Genomic DNA, 24,022 nt, shown 5'->3' with positions numbered 1-24,022 from the left:
TCATAAACGTTAAGGCTGGCACACATACGGTGTTTATGAAATACACAAATAAGTTGGGTTATTTGTTTTTTTATCATCCCCTGTTTTATGGACCCTGGCAGCGGATGAGATGTTTCGGAGTGGAATTGTTTCAGGGTTACCCTCTCTGCTGGAATGTCATTTGTCAAGATCTTTGGAGTTATCGTTGGACACATGGGACACGGCGGCTGTAAAACTACAGGACACAATATCACATCACTCCTCGTCTTTTTGAATATCCCCAGTAACAAACAAACAAAAAACATGCCATGCGGTTGAAACCCCTTGGACCAACGTTTGCCAAACGTTCAGGGTTTACTGAGTCTGGCATAGCGCGTCGGTGTGGTGGTACAGAATAAATGGGAGAGGAAGCCGTTGTGATGAGAAACAGCAGCAGAAGAAGAATAAGTATGTGGTGACAGATATTTTTTACACGCGGGAGGTACTAAAATCATGGTGATGATGATGATGATTATAAGGAAGGCTCACAACTGGAGTTATGATGAAGACGATTCGACAAGGTCATACGGAAGAGAAGAGGGGAAGAGGAAGGACACAGATCAGACGGTGGGACAATGTGACCGGCTGGAAGGCGTCTGCTTCACATCGGACGTTAAAGATCCATTGACGTAATTTGCAAAGACGGGGGGAGGGGAGTTCCATCGTGTGGCGGCGTTAGGATGAAGATTTTCCAAGAACCAAAACAATTACACCGCAAATAACTAAATTGTGCTGATATCGATCAATCATCGCCCCCGACCGGCAGATCACGTCAGCTTTCGCGACCAATTATTCACGATAAAAAAAGGGTTTTGGGTTAGATTGCGTAAGTATAAATGTGTCATAGATTTGAAGTTTTCGTGACTGCAAGGGTCCGTATTTTCACTTTTTTTTACCTACGTGACTTTACCGAAAAAAACAAAAAGTATAAATGTGTCATAGATTTGAAGTTTTCGTGACTGCAAGGGTCCGTATTTTCACTTTTTTTACCTACGTGACTTTACCGAAAAAAACAAAAAGTATAAATGTGTCATAGATTTGAAGTTTTCGTGACTGCAAGGGTCCGTATTTTCACTTTTTTTTGCCTACGTGACTTTACCGAAAAAAACAAAAAGTATAAATGTGTCATAGATTTGAAGTTTTCGTGACTGCAAGGGTCCGTATTTTCACTTTTTTTACCTACGTGACTTTACCGAAAAAAACAAAAAGTATAAATGTGTCATAGATTTGAAGTTTTCGTGACTGCAAGGGTCCGTATTTTCACTTTTTTTACCTACGTGACTTTACCGAAAAAAACAAAAAATATAAATGTGTCATAGATTTGAAGTTTTCGTGACTGCAAGGGTCCGTATTTTCACTTTTTTTACCTACGTGACTTTACCGAAAAAAACAAAAAGTATAAATGTGTCATAGATTTGAAGTTTTCGTGACTGCAAGGGTCCGTATTTTCACTTTTTTTACCTACGTGACTTTACCGAAAAAAACAAAAAGTATAAATGTGTCGTTAACCCGCCACCACCCAACGTAAACAAAACGTGCCAATCGATTACTACTTCAGCCCACCAGTGTGTTGGAGAGTAAATCCACAACATTTAAAATTTGAATACTGTGACGTTTCGCTGGTAATGACATTCAGCATCATCGGGCGATTTTTCCATCATCATAATTTTCAACTCCACGAGATAATTGTGGGCACCTCTACGCCGACAAAAAGATGCGAATCGTAAAATCGCTTCGTTCATTGTCCGGCGCGAGCTTCTTAATTGCATTCTTGCATTTCAAATTTCGCGGCTACGGAGACAATGAGGGATGAGCATGCCAGGAAGTAACTCGAGCGAGAGAGACGTTTCAAAGTCCCATCAGTTGTTAACTCATTTATCAGCCTATAATCTGCTCAGTCATGTAAACCCACGACCCCTTTGTTAATCTACTGCTGGATGAGTGCCTCAAACGCCAGGTGGGCCGTGAGAGTTGTTTGACCGTACTTGACCGCGCTGGCCGTTGAAGGCGGAGAGCATAGCAGCACAGTACAAGACATTTACATGGCAGCAGCAGCAACAGCAGCCTGTTACACCTGTCTTACGTCTGGCGATCTCTCGTCCAAGCACTCTCCAGACTCGACCACCCTGCTTCGCTTCCGAGATCGGGCGCATTTCCGGTGATTTGGACACACACTCACACACCGTGCAAATCTATGAATCGCGGTAGAGTAGAGTACTGGGCTTGCTCATTTATCCAGGAGAAGCCACGCTGAGTCATCGGGCTCATTTACGGGAGGCTCCTGCCGCTTTGACATTGGGTTGTCACTTTAAGACGTTTTCAGCCAAACAATGATGAGTGAGTTGCGTTTGTTGTTCACGTGGGAGGAGGAGGAGGAAACCCTCACACATGCGAGGGGGCAACACCCTATCCCGTACAGATGGAACAAAGATGGAGACCAGTTCACATTTTTTCTGCTGTACCGCATTACTATTGGCGAGCCACGCTACGGCCACCTCGTCTACGCTCACGGAAAGGGAGTTTCACGCAACATCCGTGTGGTGGTGGTGATCCACCAACCCCTCGCTGCTGCCTCCACGGTGCTGGATTACCAGGCCACGTGCGTAGTAGCCACCACCGCCTTAGCGCGGTGCTCTTCATTGCAAGGATCCTGACGTGCGGCTAAAAAAAACCGCACGTGCTCCATCCCCGTACAGATGGAAACAGATGGCGATTAGTAGTAGGTTTCTACCCTTTTAAACTGATACAAAACTGACACCTTTATTCAAGGCATCATGTTTGCAATAACCACAACACAAGTGCATATTATTATCATTATCAAAGTTGCTTCTTTTTGTTAGCTTTTTTGACTACTTGTGTTGTGGTTGTTGCAAACATGATGCCTTGAATAAAGGTGTCAGTTTTGTACCAGTTTAAAAGGGTAAAAACCTACTACTATATTTTGCCACTGGTAAAAGAGATCTCATAGTGTAAATGCTTACCCCGAGCTCTCAATACTCTGATATTGCACTGTGTTTGAGTTGTACGCCTTCTGGTGTCATCTGGTCCAACACCAATGGGGACTAGGCTCTAAAGAAAACCGTCTCGGGTGTGGACCAATCAGCTTCAAGGACAGTGCATATTATTATCCTTATCAGAGTTGCTTATTTTTGTTTGCTTTATTGACTACTTGTGTTGTGGTCATTGCAAACATGATGCCTTGAATAAAGGTGTCAGTTTCGTACCAGTTTAAAAGGGTAAAACCCTACTACTATATTTTGCCACTGGTAAAAGAGATCTCATAGTGTAGATGGCGATTAGTCCACTCGCTGCTCTGCCTTTTCCTGTCGAGCCACGGGTGTGGGCAACCTCCTCCGCGCTCGCGGGGAAGGGAGTTTCACGCAACATCTGTGTGGCGGTGATCCACTAACCCCTCGCTGCTGATCTCACGCAGTGCTGGGTTACACAGGAGTTGGGCCACCACCGTGCCAAGGGCGTGGGTGTTAGCAGTGAGATGTCAATGTGCTTTGCTTGCACTGAAATAACTCTGGGTTGCCCTGGCAATGTCATCCTTAAGATGGCCCAAGTCACAGAACGACCCATGTTAAGAGTTGCGGTTGACAATAAGTAAAGAGGAGCCATGAGGAATAAAGATTTTAAAAAAATAAACTGCAATTGTATTTCGATTTAAAGCTTTCGTGACTGCGGGGATTCATCTTCTTGGTTATTTCGGTAAAGTCACGTAGAAGGGAAATAATAAAATAATAAAAATAAAACATAATAAAATAAAATTCTCACGACGTTTCGGCCACAACACAAGCAGCCGTCCTCAGGTGAAGACTAGGGCTTTCGGAAAGACATTCAGACGCTGTCTTTCCGACAGACCTGTTCTTCACCTGAGGACGGCTGCTTGCGTTGTGGCCGAAACGTCGTGAGAATTGTATTTTATTATGTTTTATTGTATTATTTCCCTTCTACGTCACTTTACCGAAAGAACCAAGAAGATGCAATTGTATTTTTGCCACTTTCGGTGCATAAATCACCTCCACCAAAGTGGGTGTCTTGAATCGTCATCTAACCCAAATGTAGAATGCTCTTGTTAAAAAAAAACACGCGAATTTCATTAAGAGTTTTTTTTTATTAAACAGTCCCTGATCGTGTTTCTTCTTCGCAGTCGATGCTTCAATCATTTGGCCCGCAAAATGTGAACAACACAGGGAACATCGCGTTTCGTTTTCACCAATATAATTTTTTTCATTAAATAAGCTTTGAAACTAAATTTAGTTGATCCTCAGGCACAATGTAACCATTTGCTTCCCTGTTCGCGCACGGGAGATTGCTACATCTTTCATAACCCCCCCCCAACCACCACCATGCAAATAAAAGTGCATCTCATCCGTAGGAACGATCGTGACTTAAGCGAATCATGTCATTTCTAACAATGTCCTCAAAGGGCTAAACACCCCCCCTCCACTACCCCATCATATTTGCACACATAACCGATCATGTTCAACGAGGGTTAAAAATCAGAAATTTGTCTCGTACTAAGGGGCCGCCCATAAATGACGTCACGCACCTAGGGGGGGCGGTCAGACATTTGTGACGATGTGTGACGAGAGGGGAGGGGTTTGAGAAATGTGACGTCACATCAAAATGCGCAACTTTAAATAAATATAGACAACACGTTCTCCTTAATTAAATAGACTTTTTAATAAATGTTTTCTCCTACAACATCAGAGTGCAGCGCCACATTAAATGCGCACTACAATGACAACAGTTTAAAGCGATTTGAAGCATGTTTTTTTTTGGGAGGGGGGGGGCAGAGCTTTGTGACGTCATATTTGAGGGGGTGGGGGTCTGACTTTTTGTGACGCCGTGTGACGAGGGGGGGGGGGTCAAAAATCGTCCAAAATCGCGTGACGTCATTTATGGACGGCCCCTAATAACCTACTCATCCTACCCAGACCAGAAACCGTCCTGGCTGAGCGCCGGTTATCCGTAGCTGCACCAGCAGCTGTCTGCAACTCTCTCTCTTTCACCCACTGATGCTGCACATACGCAGCAGCAGCATCCCAATAAGCGGCATCCACACTCAAGCAGCAGCTCAGGGTTCTCACACCGTTCAAACCACCACCCGTTCAAGATCTCCCCTGTCCAGGACCTCACCCGTCCAGGATCTCATCCGTCTACGTTCTCACCTATTCAGGCGATCACCTGTTCATGCACTCACCTGTTCAGGCTATCACCCGTCCAAGCCCTCACCCGTTCAGGCACTCACCTGTTCAGGCTATCACCCGTCCAAGCCCTCACCCGTTCAGGCACTCACCTATTCAGGCGATCACCTGTTCAGGCACTCACCTGTTCAGGCGATCACCCGTCCAAGCCCTCACCCGTCCGAGATCTCACCCGTCAAGGCCCTGACCCGTTCGGGCCCTCAACCGCTCAAGTCTTCACCCGTTCGTTCAGGCCACCCCCTACTCATTTAGTTTGGTTAACACGTTGCCAAACGCAAGAACAGAAACCAAGAAAAAAACGGAAAACCAAAATGATAAAAAAACGGGCCCATAAAAGGGCGACCCATAACGTGATCGGTTTCACTCACAGGGCAGGCTCAACCTGAGGTTATGATAATAACCCAACTTGGAACGCGTCGCACACACTCGTTCCTCACTCTCGAATAGAGAGAACGACTCGGAGGAGCGAGGAGAAGCCATCAGCGCGATGATATACAATGATTTACGATGATATACGATGATATACACCCGATGATTTGCGGCTCATCGCATTCAGTCGTTGATCGTTTCAAATTATGTAGGAGGCAATATCCCCCACACCTTATGCTTCCACGTGTTGTTGTTTTTTGTTGTTGACGAAACCCGATTGAAGAGCGTATTGGCTCCCAGGGTAATTCAAAATAAACTGAACTTTGGGACACTGTTGTTGACAGCCGTTCCCCGACTGTCGTTGGGGCAGCTCATTATCAGCATATTTATTTATCCTGGGGGAATCCGATGAGCTCGGAAGCCTCCTGTTTCACAGATCTCCGGTAAGGACACGGGGGTCAGAAAGCGGAGAGAAACCTGGGCAGTTCCCGTGTCGGGTTCAGGAAGATTCTGGTTTGGGGGACACCGCTGTTTTCCCAGCGGGTGGTGTGGGACTTTCCGCCTGACATTATTCTGACTAGATTGAAATCGCATCGTCTTTAGAACCGATTTTTAAATCCTTTATATTAAGTTCACTTGCTTGCTTGCTTACGACCGTTTTTTTTAACCCACTCCCCGTGATCCAATCGAGCTGACATTTTGCACACAGACTCGTCGTGCGTGACAATTTATTTTCGTGAAATTTTTTTTCCAAAATTTGACACTTTTTAGGAAAAAATAAATTATATTTAATTACCAATTGCTTAATGGTGGCAGGCAATCATCTGACCCATAGGTGGCAGCCATCTCAAGCCAGAGGACGAGAGGACTCTAGCCGCCACGCATATAAAGGATTTATAGTGAAAAACTTTGTTATTACGGGTTAATTTTTTGTGTATTTAGTTTGTCCTCCGATTGGACCGCTGGCTTCGTTACGGTGCGAAAGTTCATCATACACACAAATAACTAGCGCCATCTATTGGTGAAAGTATATATATTTTAACATTCTTTTACGGGATTTTTGCCATCGGCTGTAACAAAAATTGTTCCTTATGCAGTCACTGTTGTCCCGTGGATCGCTTTCCACGTTTTGGCCACTCCTGTGACAGACTGTTAACAAACCAGGCACACAATAATAACTGTTGAGCAGAGGTGACATGAATCACATACATTTTTTATTCGATTTCCTTTTAAGTAAAATTGCTTAAGATGTTAAGTACATGAAATATGTATGTTAAAAACATTTTCAAAAATATATATATTATTGTAAAATTAGAGCGAGAAAAATCATGACGCGAATCATTTATATTTGCTCTGTGATAACGTACATTCGTACGCTTTTCATAAACGCGACCACAAAAACCCAAGCGACGTTTTTTTGTTGTAAGTTTTGGCAGCAGCTCGTAATCCCAGCGTGGTTTTGCCTGGGTTGAGAATTCCAACTTTAGATTTGAAACTTTCGTGACTGCAAGGATTCATACTCGGAGTTTTTTCGGTAAAGTCACGTAGGTAAAAAAAGTGGCCTCACTTGATACAGCAAATCTGGCTGTGACGGTCCCACCTGATGACGGAGACTTGTGTTGCCTCCAAAACGTCGTGATTTTTATTTTTTTATTAATTTTTATTTCATTTCTTTTACCTACGTGACTTTACCGAGTATGAATTCCAACTTCGCACAAGCCGTCGCCACTCGCTACTGCATCCACTTGCTGGAGGCCATTACTCCCGAAGGAGCGCGTGGCAAAAGCTTGCGAGAAGAGACGCTCAAAGCGCAGCTCGGATTACAAGCCGCCGCAAAAACCCTTGTATTCGATGGGAGCACAACATCTCAACTCCTCCCGACTGGCCATCAGTTTGGTTTCTCTGATGCATGCCGTGCGATCACCATCTTGGGTAGTGCCACTGCCACCCATCCCATCTCCATGACGGATGTTGCATCATGGGTTTGTTTGGGCGGGGAGAGTGGCATCGGATTTGAAACGTAGGTGAAAATGTGGTTCCACCTAACAGATCAGACCATTTTAGAAACGCAGAAGATATCACAAAAGTCACGTGGGCCATGTTTTTAGCCACGGCTCTACTCTGGTTGGGGGCCTTCGACGCAGCTCAGCTCAGTCTCGAGCCCCTCGGTTGCTTCCAAAGCCTTGGCTCGGCTCAGGTTCATGGAAAATCCTGACCGTAGCTGGGATCATGGCTTCGAGCCGGTTCACTCGAGCCAGAGCAAAGCCTGAGCCTAGCTGTGACTAAGAATACGGGGCCGCTCAAGGCGTCTTGGAAGTGGTGTGATAAATGTCCATCGTGTGTCAGCGGAGCCTTGAGTGTTGGAGAGAGTGGTGGGGAAAACTTGGGGTCTGCGCCAATCTGCGAGTGCTGCCGTGTGGAAATTCTGCGTCAAGTGTTGTGCGTGCGCGTGAGCAGGAAAGAGCGTCTTGTACGAGGGTGGCGCTGGGGAAGGGGTCGACGAATGGCGTCAGCGCCGTGCACTCCGAGTCATCGTTGATCAGGGGGAATGTGCGGCTCGAAGCAGCCGCTGCGTCATGCACGATCCCGGTTTCACGGCGTCCCTCTCCGCCAGGAGACTCCTGCAATGACGCGCGAGACACCGACGGTGGCACAATCACGGTACTGCACATCACACACCGCCGCCGCTGCTGCTGCTGTCAGCAGCACAATGGATTGTACACGGCGCACATCGCGGTACGAGGCGCAGCCCGTGCACAGCGCAAGAGACCAGAGCAACCGCCAGTCACAGCGTTAAAGATCCCCGCGATGTCATCAGAAGCAGAGTTGGCCATCGCGTGCCGCGCCGCGGTCCAAATTTGCCAAAAAGTTGAAAGATTACACCGCTGCCTTTTATAACGCTGTTTCCTTATAACGCTGTTATGGTCCTGGAGGAAAATTCCTGTGCGGTTGCTGAAGAGGTGAAGGACCCTTCTCTTGAGAAAAGAGTCTCAACACTAGGCGAGGACTTTCCTGGCTAAACAAAGCACACTCGCAACAATAATAATAATGTATAAATATATACTAAATAATGAGCGCAAGTGCTTGCATGATCAGAAATCCAATCGCAGGACAGGCCACTGCAACTCGCCGTCGTTTCCTTCCCCTTGCTCGAGCCTGCAACCGTGGCAATGCCAACGCTTCACCTCCACGGGCTCCGTTCTTAAAACACCCGCACACGTCTGGCTTCTGGAGGCCTTCCCCTCTCTCGTCGACGAACTCCGAAAGCCAGGCCAATGCCCCGTCCGCTAACCTCCACACGCGCGCGGCCCGCCCATCGCAACGTCTTAATTCCCGAGTGCGAGCTGCAATGCTTTCTTTGCGACACAGTCTTGGATTTTATGCAGCGGACAAGCACGCTCCCGAAAGCTGAAGAAAGCAGTCCAGGGGTTGCCGCCGGGTTGCCGCCAGAATAAAACGCATCGGGGAAACGCTGTTCACTAGAGCCGACGGGATAATAGACCGACACGCTAGTTGAACAGACTCGTATCTATCCAGGCCTGAACCACATTTCCCCACAACAGCACAAAAATGACTTCCGCAACATCTTAAAACTTGGTAAAAAACGTGCGGCAAACTGTACCTCGGCGCATTGCACTTTAACGGCTCGGTACATAACACGGCCACATCGCACACAAGACACACACACACGCGGGGGCGAGGAATGCACGACGGTAGTAGAAAGAGCTCTGGAATGGTAAGGAGGAACCCCACCTTGCCAGCCGTTTGTGCTCCGGGTCCGGAGAGAGAATGGCCGAGTGAATCAGCAGCAAATTGAAGACGTCCCTCTGCCAACACACACACGCGCACCACACAGAGCACATGCTACAATTGGCTACACACGATGCGAAATAAGTTCAACGTACATATAAAGACAAAGATCCCTAGTATAGCCTTCAGAGACTGTTGGGGCATGTGCTGTAAGCAAGCACCTATGAAGGCCAGAACGGCACACTAGGGGGTGGGTGGCCAGCACCAAGCCCGACCGCCTTTGTCTCCCCAGTGGCAATGTTTACACGCCGAACCAGATACTCAGTTGAGGCCGAGTCGACCTAGGGGAGGCCCAGGTCTGGTTTAGATAATCGCCACTGGTGTTGGCCTTGAGCAGAAATCAAATTCAGGTCGCTGGTTCGTAGCGCAGCCGTGCCAACCGCTAAACTACTGCTCTCCACATACACAAACACACACATGTCCATACAATGCGCAGTATCGGAGCAGAGCATTGTGGGTACTGCTCATCGGGACGGATACAAACAGCGCATCAGAGGCATTGCAGCTGTGGAGTGTTTTCACGGGCGAGAGTGGAGTGATTCTCGGTGCGCGCGCGAGCGAGGAGCGGTTCCCGTACCTGCGCGTTGCTGCCCCCCATGCGGGGGACGTCGTAGCGCACTTGCTGAAGGAGCTCGACGCATTCACCGTAATTCCCGGCGTCAAACGCCACGTGGGCGCGGCACAGGTCCACTCCCACGCGCCTGGCGACGCGGTCCTGGTCGCGCGCGTCGCCCCTGCCGGACAAGCGGCACACAGAAATTCACGTGCAGGCACGCACACACGCGCACACACGCACACACACGCAAAAACGCACACACACGCAAACACACACGCACGCAGCAGCATCAAGCGCCGCCAGCACAACGTGACGAACGCAAAGCTGTCGATTCTTCACGATCACGTTGCTTGCACTTGTATTCGACGCACGAGTGCAATAATCGGCACGAACGGCTTTGGATTTTTGTTTTTTAGGAAACAAAATGTTTGCTTTGAACGACTTATTTAGTTATTTAGTTAGATTTTTCTTCCGTTCGCATTTTTTACGCGTGGTGGAGTCCAACGACAGACGCACTGCCTGGCGTTACAGGTCGCGCACCAGCGCGTCAATATTTACGGAGCTCATTGCGGGGATGTTAAAGGGTTGGCTGAAATTTCTTTAAAATAAACACGCGGGGGGGGGGGGTTGAGGAGGGGGGTGGGATATCAATTATTTATTTTTCAAGCAATTTGTCGGAGCCGACTTTTTGCCACTGCAAATATATTTTGTTTCACGTAGATTCATCTCGCTTAGCGGGCGGCCGTGTGTGGGGGGGGGGGGGGGTGGCGCAGACCTCCGCTCCTCCATGGCGGACGTCAGCTGGTTCGTGAGCGACACCTCCTTCGCTCCCAGGGTGGACATGAGCAAGTGGAGGTCGTTGAAGACCAGGGTGTGGTCCCCCACGTGGGAGCGGGTGATGCTCGCGAGCTCCTTCCAGCGCTCTCCGACACTGACACCTGCGGCGGAGACATGGGAAGCCGACGCGCGTCCCCCCCCCGGCGTCGTTATGGGCGGCGAGCGTTACGCGCAACGGAGCGCGTTACGGAGAGAACGTGGAACGAGTTGAAAAGTGATGCACGTGGTGCTTGCCCCATGCCACCCCCCCTCTATCCTGTCCTGTGATGCGTGGTCATGTGGTCTCAGGGTCAGGCTCGGAGGGGTGAAACTCAAATGCACGCAACACAACAAACACAGCACTCACTCTATACACCGCTCGCCCATCGCTCACCCTCGAGTGTGAGGCGGTAGAGCATCGAGCAGGCGTCCACCACGTCCAGCATTCCGGCAGATTCCTTGAGCCGGGGGCACACCTTGCGCGGGCACAGCGTCCAGCGCGCCAGTCATCAAACCAAGGCCTCTCGCCGTTAAAGTTCCACAGCCACTAAACTAAACATCAACTTTAAAACAAACCAAAAAATACACATTCACCCAACGTCACGTCGCCAGGACTCGTGCGTGCCACGCGCACCTTTCTTATCCTTAATTTAACCAAGGTGCCGAATCGAGAATTAGCGATTTCACATTGAAACGGTGCGATGAGAAGGATGGTAGAGTGCACGATGGGTAGGACGAAGAACGATGATGAAGGTGACGATGAAGTGGTTAATGATGGGTGGGCGAGTGAGTGGGTGGGTGCGATGAATGGGGTCGGGATGTTGTGAAGAGGGATGGAGTTAGTGATGGGGGAAGGGGAGGTGGAGTAAAGTGAGGGAAAACAGGCGAGCTTTCAGGGAAGAAGACAAACAGTGACGCCGAGTGACGTGTAAACAGCTTTTAAACTCCGGTTGTCCTCGCAGCAGCAGCAGCTTTTGGATAACCATCAAAGACGGTGGTCACCGCCATCGCGCTCTTTCAGATGCGCTTCTGCGGCCGTCTGGAACGCTCTTCCTTCCGATATTAGGAAGCCACTGGAGCTATGCACTTTTACATCTAGATTGAAAACCAATTTCTTTAGAACTGCTTTTTGTGTCGAGTTTTTTGACCTTCCCTCCGCACCTCCGGTTAGCACGGTTGGCGATGTACAGTTCAACATTCATACGTCTCATCTCAACATTTGCCACCCACCGAGACACACTTGTGTGGATGGCCCAAATCATATGTTAGCCTTGCCCGTTTGCTCATGATCATATTTACCCATAGCCTGCCCAGGCAAGTACACGTTAAGTATCCACTTGCATTTTGAGTTTAGTTTTTGTTGTCCTTCCCCTTGGACCTCCGATTAGCATGGTTGGCTACGTACGGTTTGAAAGAAGTACAAGACACGCACACGCGCACATTTCCTGCAGCACGTACGCGCGTGTTACCTTGGTGTCGTAAATGGTCAGGGATTCTTCATATTCTCCCTGAAAATCAAGCGCAGGAACACCATCAGCCACAACAGCCATGGCTGGGAAAGCCGTCGCAAGCTCTGCGTCGCGACACGAGTGGCAGGCGACGCCGCGCTCGCCAAATCCGCGGCCCCCGGCGTTCTGACCGCGTCGTTTTTACCTTTTCCAGGCAGTAGAGGGCCCAGTGCCAGTAGTTGTGGCAAGCCAGCATGTCGCACACCTGCAACGCACAGAGACAGGGAGAGCGCGAGAGAGGTGGGGCAGGAGGGGGGACACTTTCGCCGACAAGACATCGTCAGTGTTGAGGGCCCGACACACATTTAAAACCGTTGGGGGTTTTACAGCAGCACGATGATGATGATGATGGGGGTGTTTTCACACTTTTGTATTGTCGGGGGGGTGGGTGGGGGGTGCACTAAAAGGCCACCAGGGGCTCGCGAGGCCTTGCAAGGAAAGAGCGCTGGCCTAGCCGGCAGCATCCGTGGTGGCACGGAGGTTTTCATCAAGCGGCATCTCTTATTTATATCCAGGCTGGCGCACACCGGGGGGAAAGTCAATAGAGGTTGCCCTTATGGGCAAGACTTACCCCTAAGCACGTTGCATACATATTTACGAATGAGTAGTTGGGTGCGGTGTCTAAACAACTGGAGACACATCGGCCAGGCGTGGTGCTCGTCACCCGCCCCACCCCCCCCTCGTGCGCCGTGCTCGCCAAAAACACTTGTCCCAAAAGTTGGTAAAGACCATACGGGGGATCTGTCTTTGTTTCTACGTGGGCGATGCTCAAGGTACCTCCCAATTGTTTTCGGTCTGAGACATCAGCGCTCTCCCCTTGGCAGGTGCGGCGGTCATCTCGTAGACGTGAGCCAAGGCGTGCGTGGCCCAACCGTCGCGCTCGTTCATCTGCAAGGCCTGCACTCAAGCACACGCAGTGCAGTCAGGGTCCAGAGGTCGCATAGCCATGGTTAGAGACCACATTAAGGCTAAGCGTTCAGTTTAACGTCGTATGTATGTTCAACTTCTTACGCACTGTATGTAGCCAACCGCGCTAATCAGGGGTGCGGAGGAAGGATAAAAAACTAAACACAAAAAGCAAGTCTAAATAAACGAGTTTTCAGTATCTTACAGGGTAAAGCCACTGAGCTAGGAGCTTCTTTTTACTGGTAGGAACCACCTGGTTACACCAGCCCACAAGGGATTATTGTGTCCGTCCGTCCGTCGTGGGGCTGGGTGGAGAGGGGAGTGTGGGGAGGGGCTGGGTGGGGAGGGGCTGGGTGGGGAGGGGCTGGGTGGGGAGGGGCTGGGAGGGGAGGGTCTGGGAGGGGTGGGGCTGGGTGGGGAGGGGCTGGTCACCCCGTGGTGCCCTTATAAAACTCAACGTTTAACCTACTCACGCCGGCTTGTGCCCGCCCTCACAGTCGGCCATATTTGCGGAATACACCACGCCGCCGTTGACCCTGGCCATTGACCGAGCAACCCAACGTTCCTACCAGCTCCCTCCGCAGGAATGTGTTCAGAAGCAACCTGGCCCACAACAATTAAGCTCGACAAAGTCGTCTCATCACGTGGAGATTTGTAGCAGCAAACATTATCTAAATACGTCAGCCACCCGGACGCTCACCCGCCCAAACTGAGTCGCTGCCAACCAATCACGGTAACCTCAATATTCAGACTGTTAAGGGGTGGTGGAAAGGATGACAATGACCAATCCAGACCTCATCCTTGGTCACATTATTTCGGGGCATTCTTACCTGTTTGGCCGCCTTCTCTGCCAGATCAAACAGATTGTTTTCCTCCAACCCAAACGCGTGCATTGCCAGCAGATGTCTGTTGGAATAATCCACACGGTGCGAAAATGTTGCTTAATACATACAGAAGAATTTCCACCGCCCCCCCCCCCATCCAAAAAAGAAAAAGTGCTGGTAATTTTTTAAAATAAATATTCGACAAAACACGGAACATTGGGTCAATGGTGCCAACCAGCGGGTGCCACGGTGGCGAGATGTTAACTCCCTCGTCTGGTATGCATGAGGCCGTGGGTTCACATCTGACCATGATGCCTGCTGTATATTTGGAGTTTGCATGTTCTCCCTGTGGTCGCGTGGATTTTTCTCCGGGTCCTCTGGTTTTTCCCCTCGCACATTTAGAATCAACATCATGCGTTTAGAGCATTTGGCGGCTGTACATTTTCCACATGATAAGCCACTTCACTGGGCTATCATTTGTGGCCAGGTCACTTCTGAAAAAGAGCTACATAGCTCAGTGGGGTCTTACCTGGTAAAAAAGAAAAATCTAAAATAGTGTAGTTCAACCACATGCCAATGGTGGGCCAGCGTCGGCAATGTTTACTGGGATACTGCAAACGAGAGTGAAATTGCGTAGGCCAAAAGGGACATTTGGTGGCGCAGGGGCGGCCCTGGATAGTCGTAATGTATGTATGTTGAACTTCTTTTGCTCCATACATTGTAAACCATGCTAATCAGAGGCGCGGGGGGAAAGACAATGAACTAAACATTAAAAGCAGTTCGAAAATAAATTAGTTTTCAATTTGGATTTTAAAGTGCAGAGCTCCAGTGGCTTCCTAACATCGGAAGGAACAGCGTTCCAGGCAGCCGCAGAAGCGCGTCTGAATGCACGCGAAGCAGTGACTAACCAAGTGTCAATCGGAGGTGCGGAGCCAGGGGGTAAAGACATCAAACTAAACACGAAAAGCATTTCTAAATCAATGAGTTTTCAATTTAGATTTAAAAGTTGCGTAGCTCCAGCGGCTTCCTAATATCGGATGAAGGAGCGTTCCAGAAGGCCGCAGAAGCGGAGAGCGGCGAGTCACCCGTAGTGCCGCGAGCCGACGTTCGATGGCAGCACGCGGCTGATGGAGTCCATCATCTGCTCGCGTTTGCCCAAGTAGAAGTACGCGTCGTGCGCAAACTTGAGAGCAAGCAGGTCCTTGGGGTGAGCGTGCAGGATGCGCTCCCACGCCTGGCACGCCTCCCACATGCGCCTGCAGCAGCAGCAGGGCGCGCGCAGCGTGAACAGGCGTCACCATGTCTCTTGCCGTGTATGTGTAATCGTAGCGACGTGCGTGTCACGCGGTGGAGTTGCGTGGCGCGGGGCACCAAGGGCAGCGTGCGTGCATGTCTGCGTGCGAGCAAATGAATGAGCGAGCGAGCGATCACCCGTCTCCGAACAGCTGGATGGCGCGCGCGTGCTCACGCTCCCTCTCGCTGAGCTTGTCGCCACCCTGCCGCGCCACCAGCGACGCCAGCCGCTCCAGGTTCCCGCGCAGCCCCGGGTCGGCGAGCGCCTTCCCCGTTCCCATCAGCTCCAGGCCGCTGACCAGAACCCCTCCCATCACTGTCAGTAACCACACCATGGCCGCCCCCACGCCGCATCGACACCGTTAGTAACCACACCACGCGGCATCGACGACGAAAGGCCACGCCACGACAGAGCATCGCGCACCTCCGATTATCATGGTTGGCTACGTACGACGCGAAATAAGTTCAACGTGCGTGCGTGCGTATACGCACCGCATTTAAAAGCCGTTCAGATCGGACTTGCCCAAAAAACAGGAGGATTTATGCACAAATCTGGCAGTCTCCTGACGAGGCTGGTTGCAATTCCCGACAAAACTTCACGGTACTGAAATTGCAAATGTTGAGAGTTCACTCTCCAACACACCGGTGTGCTGAACTAGTAACTAGAATCGTCATGTTTTGTTGACGTGACAATCCTTACTAATTGGCTGTGTCGGGTGGTGGCGGGTTTAACGGCACTTTTATATATACGAGACCTAACCCATAAAAATCTCCAGTAGCGTGCGACTGTGGTCATCCAGAATAGACCGTAACAACGTATAACGACAAGTCCCAAGGTCGACATCACGTCGATACACTCTGCTCTTCCTCACACGGTTGTCTGCTGCCTGACCCACATGAATGTGAAATTGTAGGTGTTGCTCTGCATCTACATCAGCCGTTCGAAAGATGAAGATCATTGCTCAGACTCACATTGCTCATAGACTAACATTGCCCATAGAATAACAACGCTCATGGACTGACATTGCACAAAATGTAAACTGTAAAACTCTACAGTGTGCGACTGTGGTCAACGTAGAACAACGCAATGCCCGATCCACAAATACGGAGGGAGACATCACAGCCATACACGCCACTGCTCCCGACGCGGTTGTCCGCTGGGTCGACCACCTGCACGTGAAACATTGTACTTGTTGCCCCGCAGTCTACATCAGCAGCCGTACGACAAGACGACGCAGAAGACGCACCGAAGTCCGGGTCGGCGAACACGAGCCTGGACATCGTCCCCTCGAGACCGCCCAGCGAGGCGTCGTTGAACCAGCCCATGTACTGCGCACCGCACAGCGCGCGCGTGGCACAGCATAAAGACAAACGCACACAAGCACCGTGCGGTGAACACACGCCGAGCACGCTCGCAGTACAAAACCCATGGTGCACCAAAGACGAACATCGGCCGTACAGCCCCTTCAACAGGATATGTTCGGGCGAATGCTGCAAGCGACCAACTACACTGGTCAACACACTTTTTCTGGAATAAGGTATTCCAACGGTTTTAAGGTAATTTTGGGGTGCTGATTCCAAATCTGGCATCAGTTTTTGTCTATCACATGAGATATCAAATATTGCATTTTCAATAAAAACTGCAGAAGAAAAATATTAAATAAATGTGGATATCTACATAAAATGATATTATAAGCACACTATCCTAAATATACAGCACCATATTTTAACACTATAGCAGTCACTGACTCGCAACAACTTGCAATCATAAGTGACAGAGTTAATTTCGGGTAAAATCAATGAAAATGGGGTATGCCGATAGCATAAAAATGAGATGTGATAGAGCAAATCTGAGATCAGATTTGGAATCAGCAGCCTGAAATTAGTCTAAAACAGCTGCAAAAGTCCAGGCCAGAAGAATTTTTTTTTTGTTGACCAGTGCTATGAATGCCCGCACAGCACGCTAGGGGGTGGGTGGCCAGCACCACGTCTGGCTGCCCTTTGTGCCTCCCCCTCTCGACCACTGGGATTGGTCGCGAGCGAGAATGGAACACGGGCCCGGCCGAGCCGAGCCGTGATTGAGACGAGGGGCTTCAGAGGGCGCCCCCTGCCCCACCCTGGTTCCCTCCTTCCCGTCTCTTTCCATCTCCCAGTATGTTAGTTATCTTTCCCCTTTCACCTCCCCATATAAACCTTCATGCCCCCCTCCGCCGCCCCCCCCCCCTCCAGCACGTGGTCCCCACCTGGGTGGGGCAGCGAGCCCAAATTCCCACCCCGCCAACTCTCAATTGGGGGGCACCTGCAGCGCCGAGATAGGGATGCTTGCTGTCCGTGGAATTTCAGTCCCTCCCCCGCCCGCCCCTCTCATCTCCGTTCTGTGATCAGCACTTTGTACCGGGGGGGGGGGGGGGGGGGGTTTGCGTTGAACAGAGTGCGACGTCGGGCAGCAGAGGGAGGGGGGGGTGCTAGCGACTCACCTGCTGGAGGGCCGCGTCGTACATCTTGCACGCCTCGTTGCTCGCCGTGGCGAGCGGAAGCCCGTCAGCTTTCCACGCCTGGATGTGGACGACAAGCGCCGCTCACGCAGTGAGAATCCCGCCGCACGCACGGTGATCTACACATTCGACTTGCTGTATGTTGGACTTATTTTGCACCGTGCTAAAACGGAGCTGCGGCGAAGGACAAACTAAACACAAAAAGCTGTTCTAAAGAAATTCGTTTTCTGTTCCTAATATCGCAAAGGAAGAGCGTTCCACAAGGTCCGCAGAAGCGCGTCTGAAAGTGCGCGATGCGGCGACCGTCTTTGTCCGATGGCGAGCGAAAAGCCGCTACTGCTGCAAGGATGACCGAGATTCACGTGATGATGGTTTATGCTCTTTGACAGCGAGAACCCCGCTCACACTGGGAAATCTACGGGCACGGTGCTTTGCTTGCGCGCACGCCGGCATTTCTGAGCGTTGCACAACACTCGTTTCACGAAAACCTTGACCACAACACAACCCTCAACCACCTCCCCCCCCCCGAATACGAGACCGTAAAATTAACTCTGCAGAAAATTCAGCCTGCGTAGGATTGTACAAACGTCACAATTATCCAGTGTGTACGAAAAGTACTTTCTTGAGAACTGCTTCCGATTATGAACGCGGTTGGCTACGTGAGGTGCAAACGAAGTGAAACAGAAATACATCGGTGCGAGAGAGAGTTATTCTACTCAGCGTCCATCGGGCGTATGTCTGAGAAGCCGTCCATAAATGACGTCATGCACCTAGGGTGGGCGGGGGGGGTCAGACATTTGTGACGATGTGTGACGAACGGGGGGGGCGGTTTGAGAAATGTGACGTCACATCAAAATGCGCAACTTTGAATAAATATAGAATTGTTATAACACTATTTGTTATAACACTCCTACAACATCAGAGTGCAGCGCCACATTAAATACGCACTACAATGACAATAGTTTAAAGCGATTTGAAGCATGTTTTATTTTCAAAATGGAAATATTTGAGGGGGGGGGTCTGACTTTTCGTGACGCCGTGTGACGAGGGGGGGGGGGGTTTAAAAAATCGTCCTAAATCACGTGACGTCATTTATGGACGGCCCCTGAACGATGACACTGGTGGTTGGGTGTCAGGTGACCGGTTTCTCCTGAACTCACGAATCACTGTGTGCTGGGTCCATACCAAATGCCTGTGCACAACAATTTTTCTTTAAAGTGAACACAGCTGTATTTGACTATAGTCTGTGAAATGCACACACTGTGTGCATTAGTGGCACTGCACAAAGAGAACATGAGCATGCATGTATTTAGTTTGTTGTTCAACATGCTAAGCACTGGAGTGTGCAAATACAAAGCTCCCCTGTATAGCCTTAATCGATTGTTGGGGCAAGTGCTGTCAGCGAGCACCTCTGAAGGCCGAAACGGCACACGAGGGGGTGGGTGGCCAGCACCACGCCCGGCCGCCTTTGTCTCCACAGTGGCGATGTTTGCACACCGCACCAGGTACTCATTTGAGGCCGAGTCGACGTAGGCGAGGCCCATGACCGGTTCAGATAATCGTCACTGGTGTTGGCCGTGAGCGGCAATCGAACTCGGGTCCCCGGGGTTTCTTAGTGGAGCGACTTATATGGAGTCAATATGGTGTTTAGTGACAGTAGCTGGACATCTTGAGTCTCTCTCTGGCACCAGAGTGGATATGGCATGGAAGCGGGCCCTAGGTGGCATAGTTCTGGTGAGGGTCAGAGAGAGAGAGAGAGCAAGTGAGGACGTGATACTCTGTGTGAACCCGAGAGGTCACGTGGCCGGGGCAGGGTAGCAAGGGGGCCCCCAAAAGGGGGCTCGAGGGACACGTGAAGTGGCCCAGAGCCTTCTAGTAGAATCTAGAAGGGGGGGGGGGCCGAGGGCGGAGCCAGGCCACGCTCAGGAGCATGAAGGGGCAAGTCCCGAGAGGGTTCTTGGCTCTCTGTTGGAATGGAACCCGTCGGTGCTACGTCTCTTCGGTCTTCGATGTTACGCTCGGCATTGTGGGTCAGGCAGTGTGTTACTGACCGACCCGGTTATGTAGTGACCCCGTTGTGGTCTATTTAACCGTGTAGTCATGACCTAGATGTAGAACCAGTGTACGATTATGTAGTTAGCCCTGTTGGGGTGTTGTAATAAACGTGTTGCCTCAAACTGCAGTGTGTGCCTCCGTACAACACACTACATTAGCGCAGAGCGCTCACCGCCACCCATCCCACAGTGTACCGTGCCGGCCTTCATAGGTGCCGCTCCCTAACGGCACTTGCCCCAACAGTCTTAAGGCTACACGGGGGATCTCCGCTTTTGTACAAGCTTCGGCGAGCGATCGTTTAACCCCTTGGCTTCTCGTTGTCAGGGGCAGCAGAGTGTGAGTGGTGCTCAAAGAGCCAAGCGGAATGTCCCTGGAGCAGGAACCAGCGTGCTTTTTTCATCCACAGCCTTAACGCAAATCCAGCTAGGGGCCAGCTTTCTTCACTTATTCAAACTTTGTTTCGTTTTGTTACCTGGTAAGGCCCACTGAGCTATGTAGCTCTTTATCGGTAGAAGCGACCTGGCCACAAATGATAGCTCAACGAAGTGGCTTATCATGATGACATTTATAGCAGCCAAATACTCTTAAACGAATGTTTCTGAATGTGGAGGGAAGAACCGGAGAAATACTCCACGCGACCACGGGGAGAGAGACACGCAAACTCGAAATACACGTGCGTCAGGGTCGGGATCGAACCCACGACCCCGTGTATACCAGGCGAGGTAGTCAACATCTCCTAGCCACCGTGATGATGAGAGAGACACGCAAACTCCAAATACACGTGCGTCAGGGGTCGGGATCGAACCCACGACCTCGTGTATACCAGGCAAGGTCGTCAACATCTCCTCGCCACCGTGATGATGATGAGAGAGAGAGACACGCAAACTCCAAATACACGTGCATCAGGGTCGGGATCGAATCCACGACCTCGTGTATACCAGGCGAGGTAGTCAACATCTCCTCGCCACCGTGGCACCCCGATAATTATTCTGAGGGGGGCCACTTTTGCCGATAAGACATCGTCAGTGTGAGGGTCGCCACACATTTGAAACCATTGGGGGTTTGACAAGCACGATGATGATGATGATTGGGGGGGGGGGGGGTCACACGTTGTGTATCGTCGGGGGCCACACTAAAGGCCACTAGAGGCTCACGGGTCCTTGCAATGAAGAACACCGCGCTAGGCAGTGGTGGCTACTCCGCACGTGGCCTGGTACTGGTAGGAACCTCCTGTTCTTGGTTCTTTCGGTAAAGTCACGTAGAAGGGAAATAATAAAATAATAAAACATATTTCTATCATTTCCCTTCTACGTGACTTTACCGAAAGAACCAAGAAGATGAATCCCTGCAATTACGAAAGCTTTAAATCGAAAAAAAGGAACCTCCTGGTTACACCAGCCCACAGGAGATTATTGTGTCCGACCGTCCGTCGTGCAGGGAAGGGCTGGGTGGGGAGGAGAGGATGGGGAGGGGCTGGGTGGGGTGAGGCTGGGTGGGGAGGGGCTGGTCACCCCGTGGTGCCCTTATAAAACTCAACGTTTAACCTACTCACGCCGGCTTGTGCCCGCCCTCACAGTCGGGCATATTTGCAGAAAACACCACGCCGTTGACCCTGGCCATTGACCGAGCAACCCAACGTTCCTACCCCTCCGCAGGAATGTGTTCCAGCACCGTGGAGGCAGCAGCGAGGGGTTGGTGGATCACCACCACACTGATGTTGCGCAAAACTCCCTTTCCGTGGGCGTCGAGGTGCCCGTACCGTGGCTTGCCACAAGTAATGCGGTACAGCAAAACACGTGAACCAATCTCCATCTTTTCCATCCGTAAGGGATAGGGCGTTTCCCCCTCGCAATTATGCGAGGGGTTTCTCCGAGAGCTCCGTGTTCCAGCCATAACTGGCTCAATCCCAGCTTAAATAGTCGCTCCAAGCCTGGGGTGTGTCATTCAGACTCTGTCTTCTCGACAGACCTGTTCTCCACCTGAGGACGGCTGCTTGCGTTGTGGCCGAAACGTCGTGAGAATAATTTTATTATGTTTTCTTTTTATTATTTAATTATTTCCCTTCTACGTGACTTTACCGAAAGAACCAAGAAGATGAATCCCTGCAGTCACGAAAGCTTTACATCGAAATTTAATGTGTAGAGGATCGCAGAGCTTTGAAAATTGTCCGATGCACACAAGGACCGCCTGGCTGCCGCCCCACACTTATTTGCGATTCCTCCTCGCGGCTCCGAGTCAAGAAAAGAGCTTCATTGCTCATCGGATTCCCCCAATATAAATATTCTGATTCAGACTCTTCTACACCGCACCCGTCCATCTCTTCTGTAGCCCGTGCCCCGCCGGTTTAGCCCCCCTCTATCCGGCCAAACAGAAGCTCCTTGGGCATGCGGTGTCTGGGCATGCGGTGTCTGGGCATGCGGGCGACATGGCCCAGTCAAGGGTGTCTCTCCTCGCCTGCCGCAAGAGAGCTCAAATGACGGAACTTTGTCCGGACCTTTCAATGATTTGTGAACTCCTCACACAATCCAGCCCGGTTGAACCCGTGATGGATCGTAGGCAAGACAGCCGAAATGTTTCAAACCAGTGCAGACGTTCATTTAAAAGGCTTCACACGATTCTCAAACAGAGAGATGGGAGGGCACGGCTGTGGCCGAGAAGACCCGAAGTTTCATATGGGGGAGCCAGGTGGCTTCCACGCAGCTTCCCAGATATTGGAACTCCTCCACACTCCATTCCACAACTGCCCCATCACTCACGGGGAGTGGAGGGGGTGGAGACTTTGATGACATAAAATACCCAGGCATGTTGTGTGGTTTTTGTGGGGCAGATGGTAAGGCCCCATTCTCTTTGTAGCATGCTCCATGTACGGATTCAACAGTACACTACACACCACACATACACTGCACACACTCATCACATACACTCACACACGCTGTACACTCATACAAAATCTTAACACAGCACAAACACACATACACTATCTTCTTGGTTCTTTCGGTAAAGTCACGTAGAAGGGAAATAATAAAATAATACAAATTAAACATTATACAATTATTTTTATATGTTTTATTTTTTATTATTTCCCTTCTACGTCACTTTAAAATTATTTAATGTTTTATTTTATTATTTCATTATTTCCCTTCTACGTGACTTTACCGAAAGAACCAAGAAGATGAATCCCTGCAGTCACGAAAGCTTTAAATCGAAACACATACACTACACACACATACACTGCACACACACACTCATGCACCGCACACGCTCTTATACACACACGAAATTAACTCACCTGGCAGTCCCAAAGCTGAGCCACCTCCATGGTTGAGTACCGCAGTCGGCACACAGTTACAGTCCACGCTGCTGCAGTCTTGCGCAGTCTAAGGTCCACACACACACACCGGCTTCAGCACACAACAGTCAACAAGCGACCGTACACACCGCAGGAGTGAGTCTATAGTCCACGGAGCCTACAGTCCAGACTCCACAGTGCACACCGACCACACAGCGGCAGTATAAGAGAGTGAATGTCCACCTACAGGCTACAGCCTACGCCGCCACGCACCGAGCGAGCCCGGGAGATGCTCACTGCCGCGATGGATGGAGCCCGTTGTGCTCCCAACGTCAGCGAGGGGCTATTTATAGGCGCAACAAGACCACGCCCCTCGCGCGTGATTGGTTGCGGGAGGGTTCACGCCTTCCACTTACCATTCTTAAGCCTCGCCCCCTAGTGGGGGAGGAGGGGGGGCTACGTGTATGGGGGGGGGGCAAACCGACCCCTATGTGGGGGGGGAGGGGCATGCTGACCCATAACACTGGTCAACAAAAAAAAACATTTTTTTCTGGCCTGGACTTTTGCAGCTGTTTTAGACTAATTTCAGGGTGCTGATTCCTAATCTGATCTCAGATTTGCTCTATCACATCTCATTTTTATGCTATCGGCATACCCCATTTTCATTGATTTTACCCGAAATTAACTCTGTCGCTTATGATTGCAAGTTGTTGCGAGTCAGTGACTGCTTTAGTGTTAAAATATGGTGCTGTATTTTTAGGATAGTGTGTTTTTAATATCATTTTATGTAGATATCCACATTTATTTAATAGTTTTCTTCTGCAGTTTTTATTGAAAATGCAATATTTGATATCTCAAAAACCCGATGTG

At 50.2% G+C, this 24,022-nt stretch overlaps 1 protein-coding gene across 2 annotated transcripts; it reads right to left on the bottom strand.

Annotated features, from left to right (window-relative positions):
- Positions 1-6,804: 6,804 nt before the first annotated feature.
- TTC38 (tetratricopeptide repeat domain 38) lies at positions 6,805-23,480 on the bottom strand. 2 transcript variants are annotated; one of them, XM_078879261.1, is made up of 15 exons: positions 23,426-23,480; positions 23,153-23,240; positions 17,791-17,868; positions 16,537-16,642; positions 15,452-15,629; positions 15,106-15,276; positions 14,027-14,102; positions 13,068-13,187; positions 12,436-12,495; positions 12,252-12,290; positions 11,177-11,258; positions 10,742-10,904; positions 9,988-10,144; positions 9,354-9,427; positions 6,805-8,221 (listed from the first exon to the last, which is right to left on the bottom strand). In XM_078879261.1, exons 2-15 carry the CDS (start codon positions 23,180-23,182, stop codon positions 8,140-8,142), a joined length of 1,416 nt encoding a protein of 471 aa, XP_078735387.1. In that variant the 5' UTR covers positions 23,183-23,240; positions 23,426-23,480; the 3' UTR covers positions 6,805-8,139. The 2 variants fall into 2 exon arrangements, with proteins under 2 accessions (XP_078735387.1, XP_078735388.1); XM_078879262.1 differs by having other exon boundaries at positions 16,561-16,642.
- Positions 23,481-24,022: the final 542 nt, after the last annotated feature.

This window comes from Lampetra fluviatilis, chromosome 53 (assembly GCF_964198595.1).
Source record: "Lampetra fluviatilis chromosome 53, kcLamFluv1.1, whole genome shotgun sequence".
Lineage (NCBI taxonomy): Eukaryota > Metazoa > Chordata > Hyperoartia > Petromyzontiformes > Petromyzontidae > Lampetra > Lampetra fluviatilis.
This window is presented reverse-complemented; position numbering and strand designations above follow the sequence as displayed.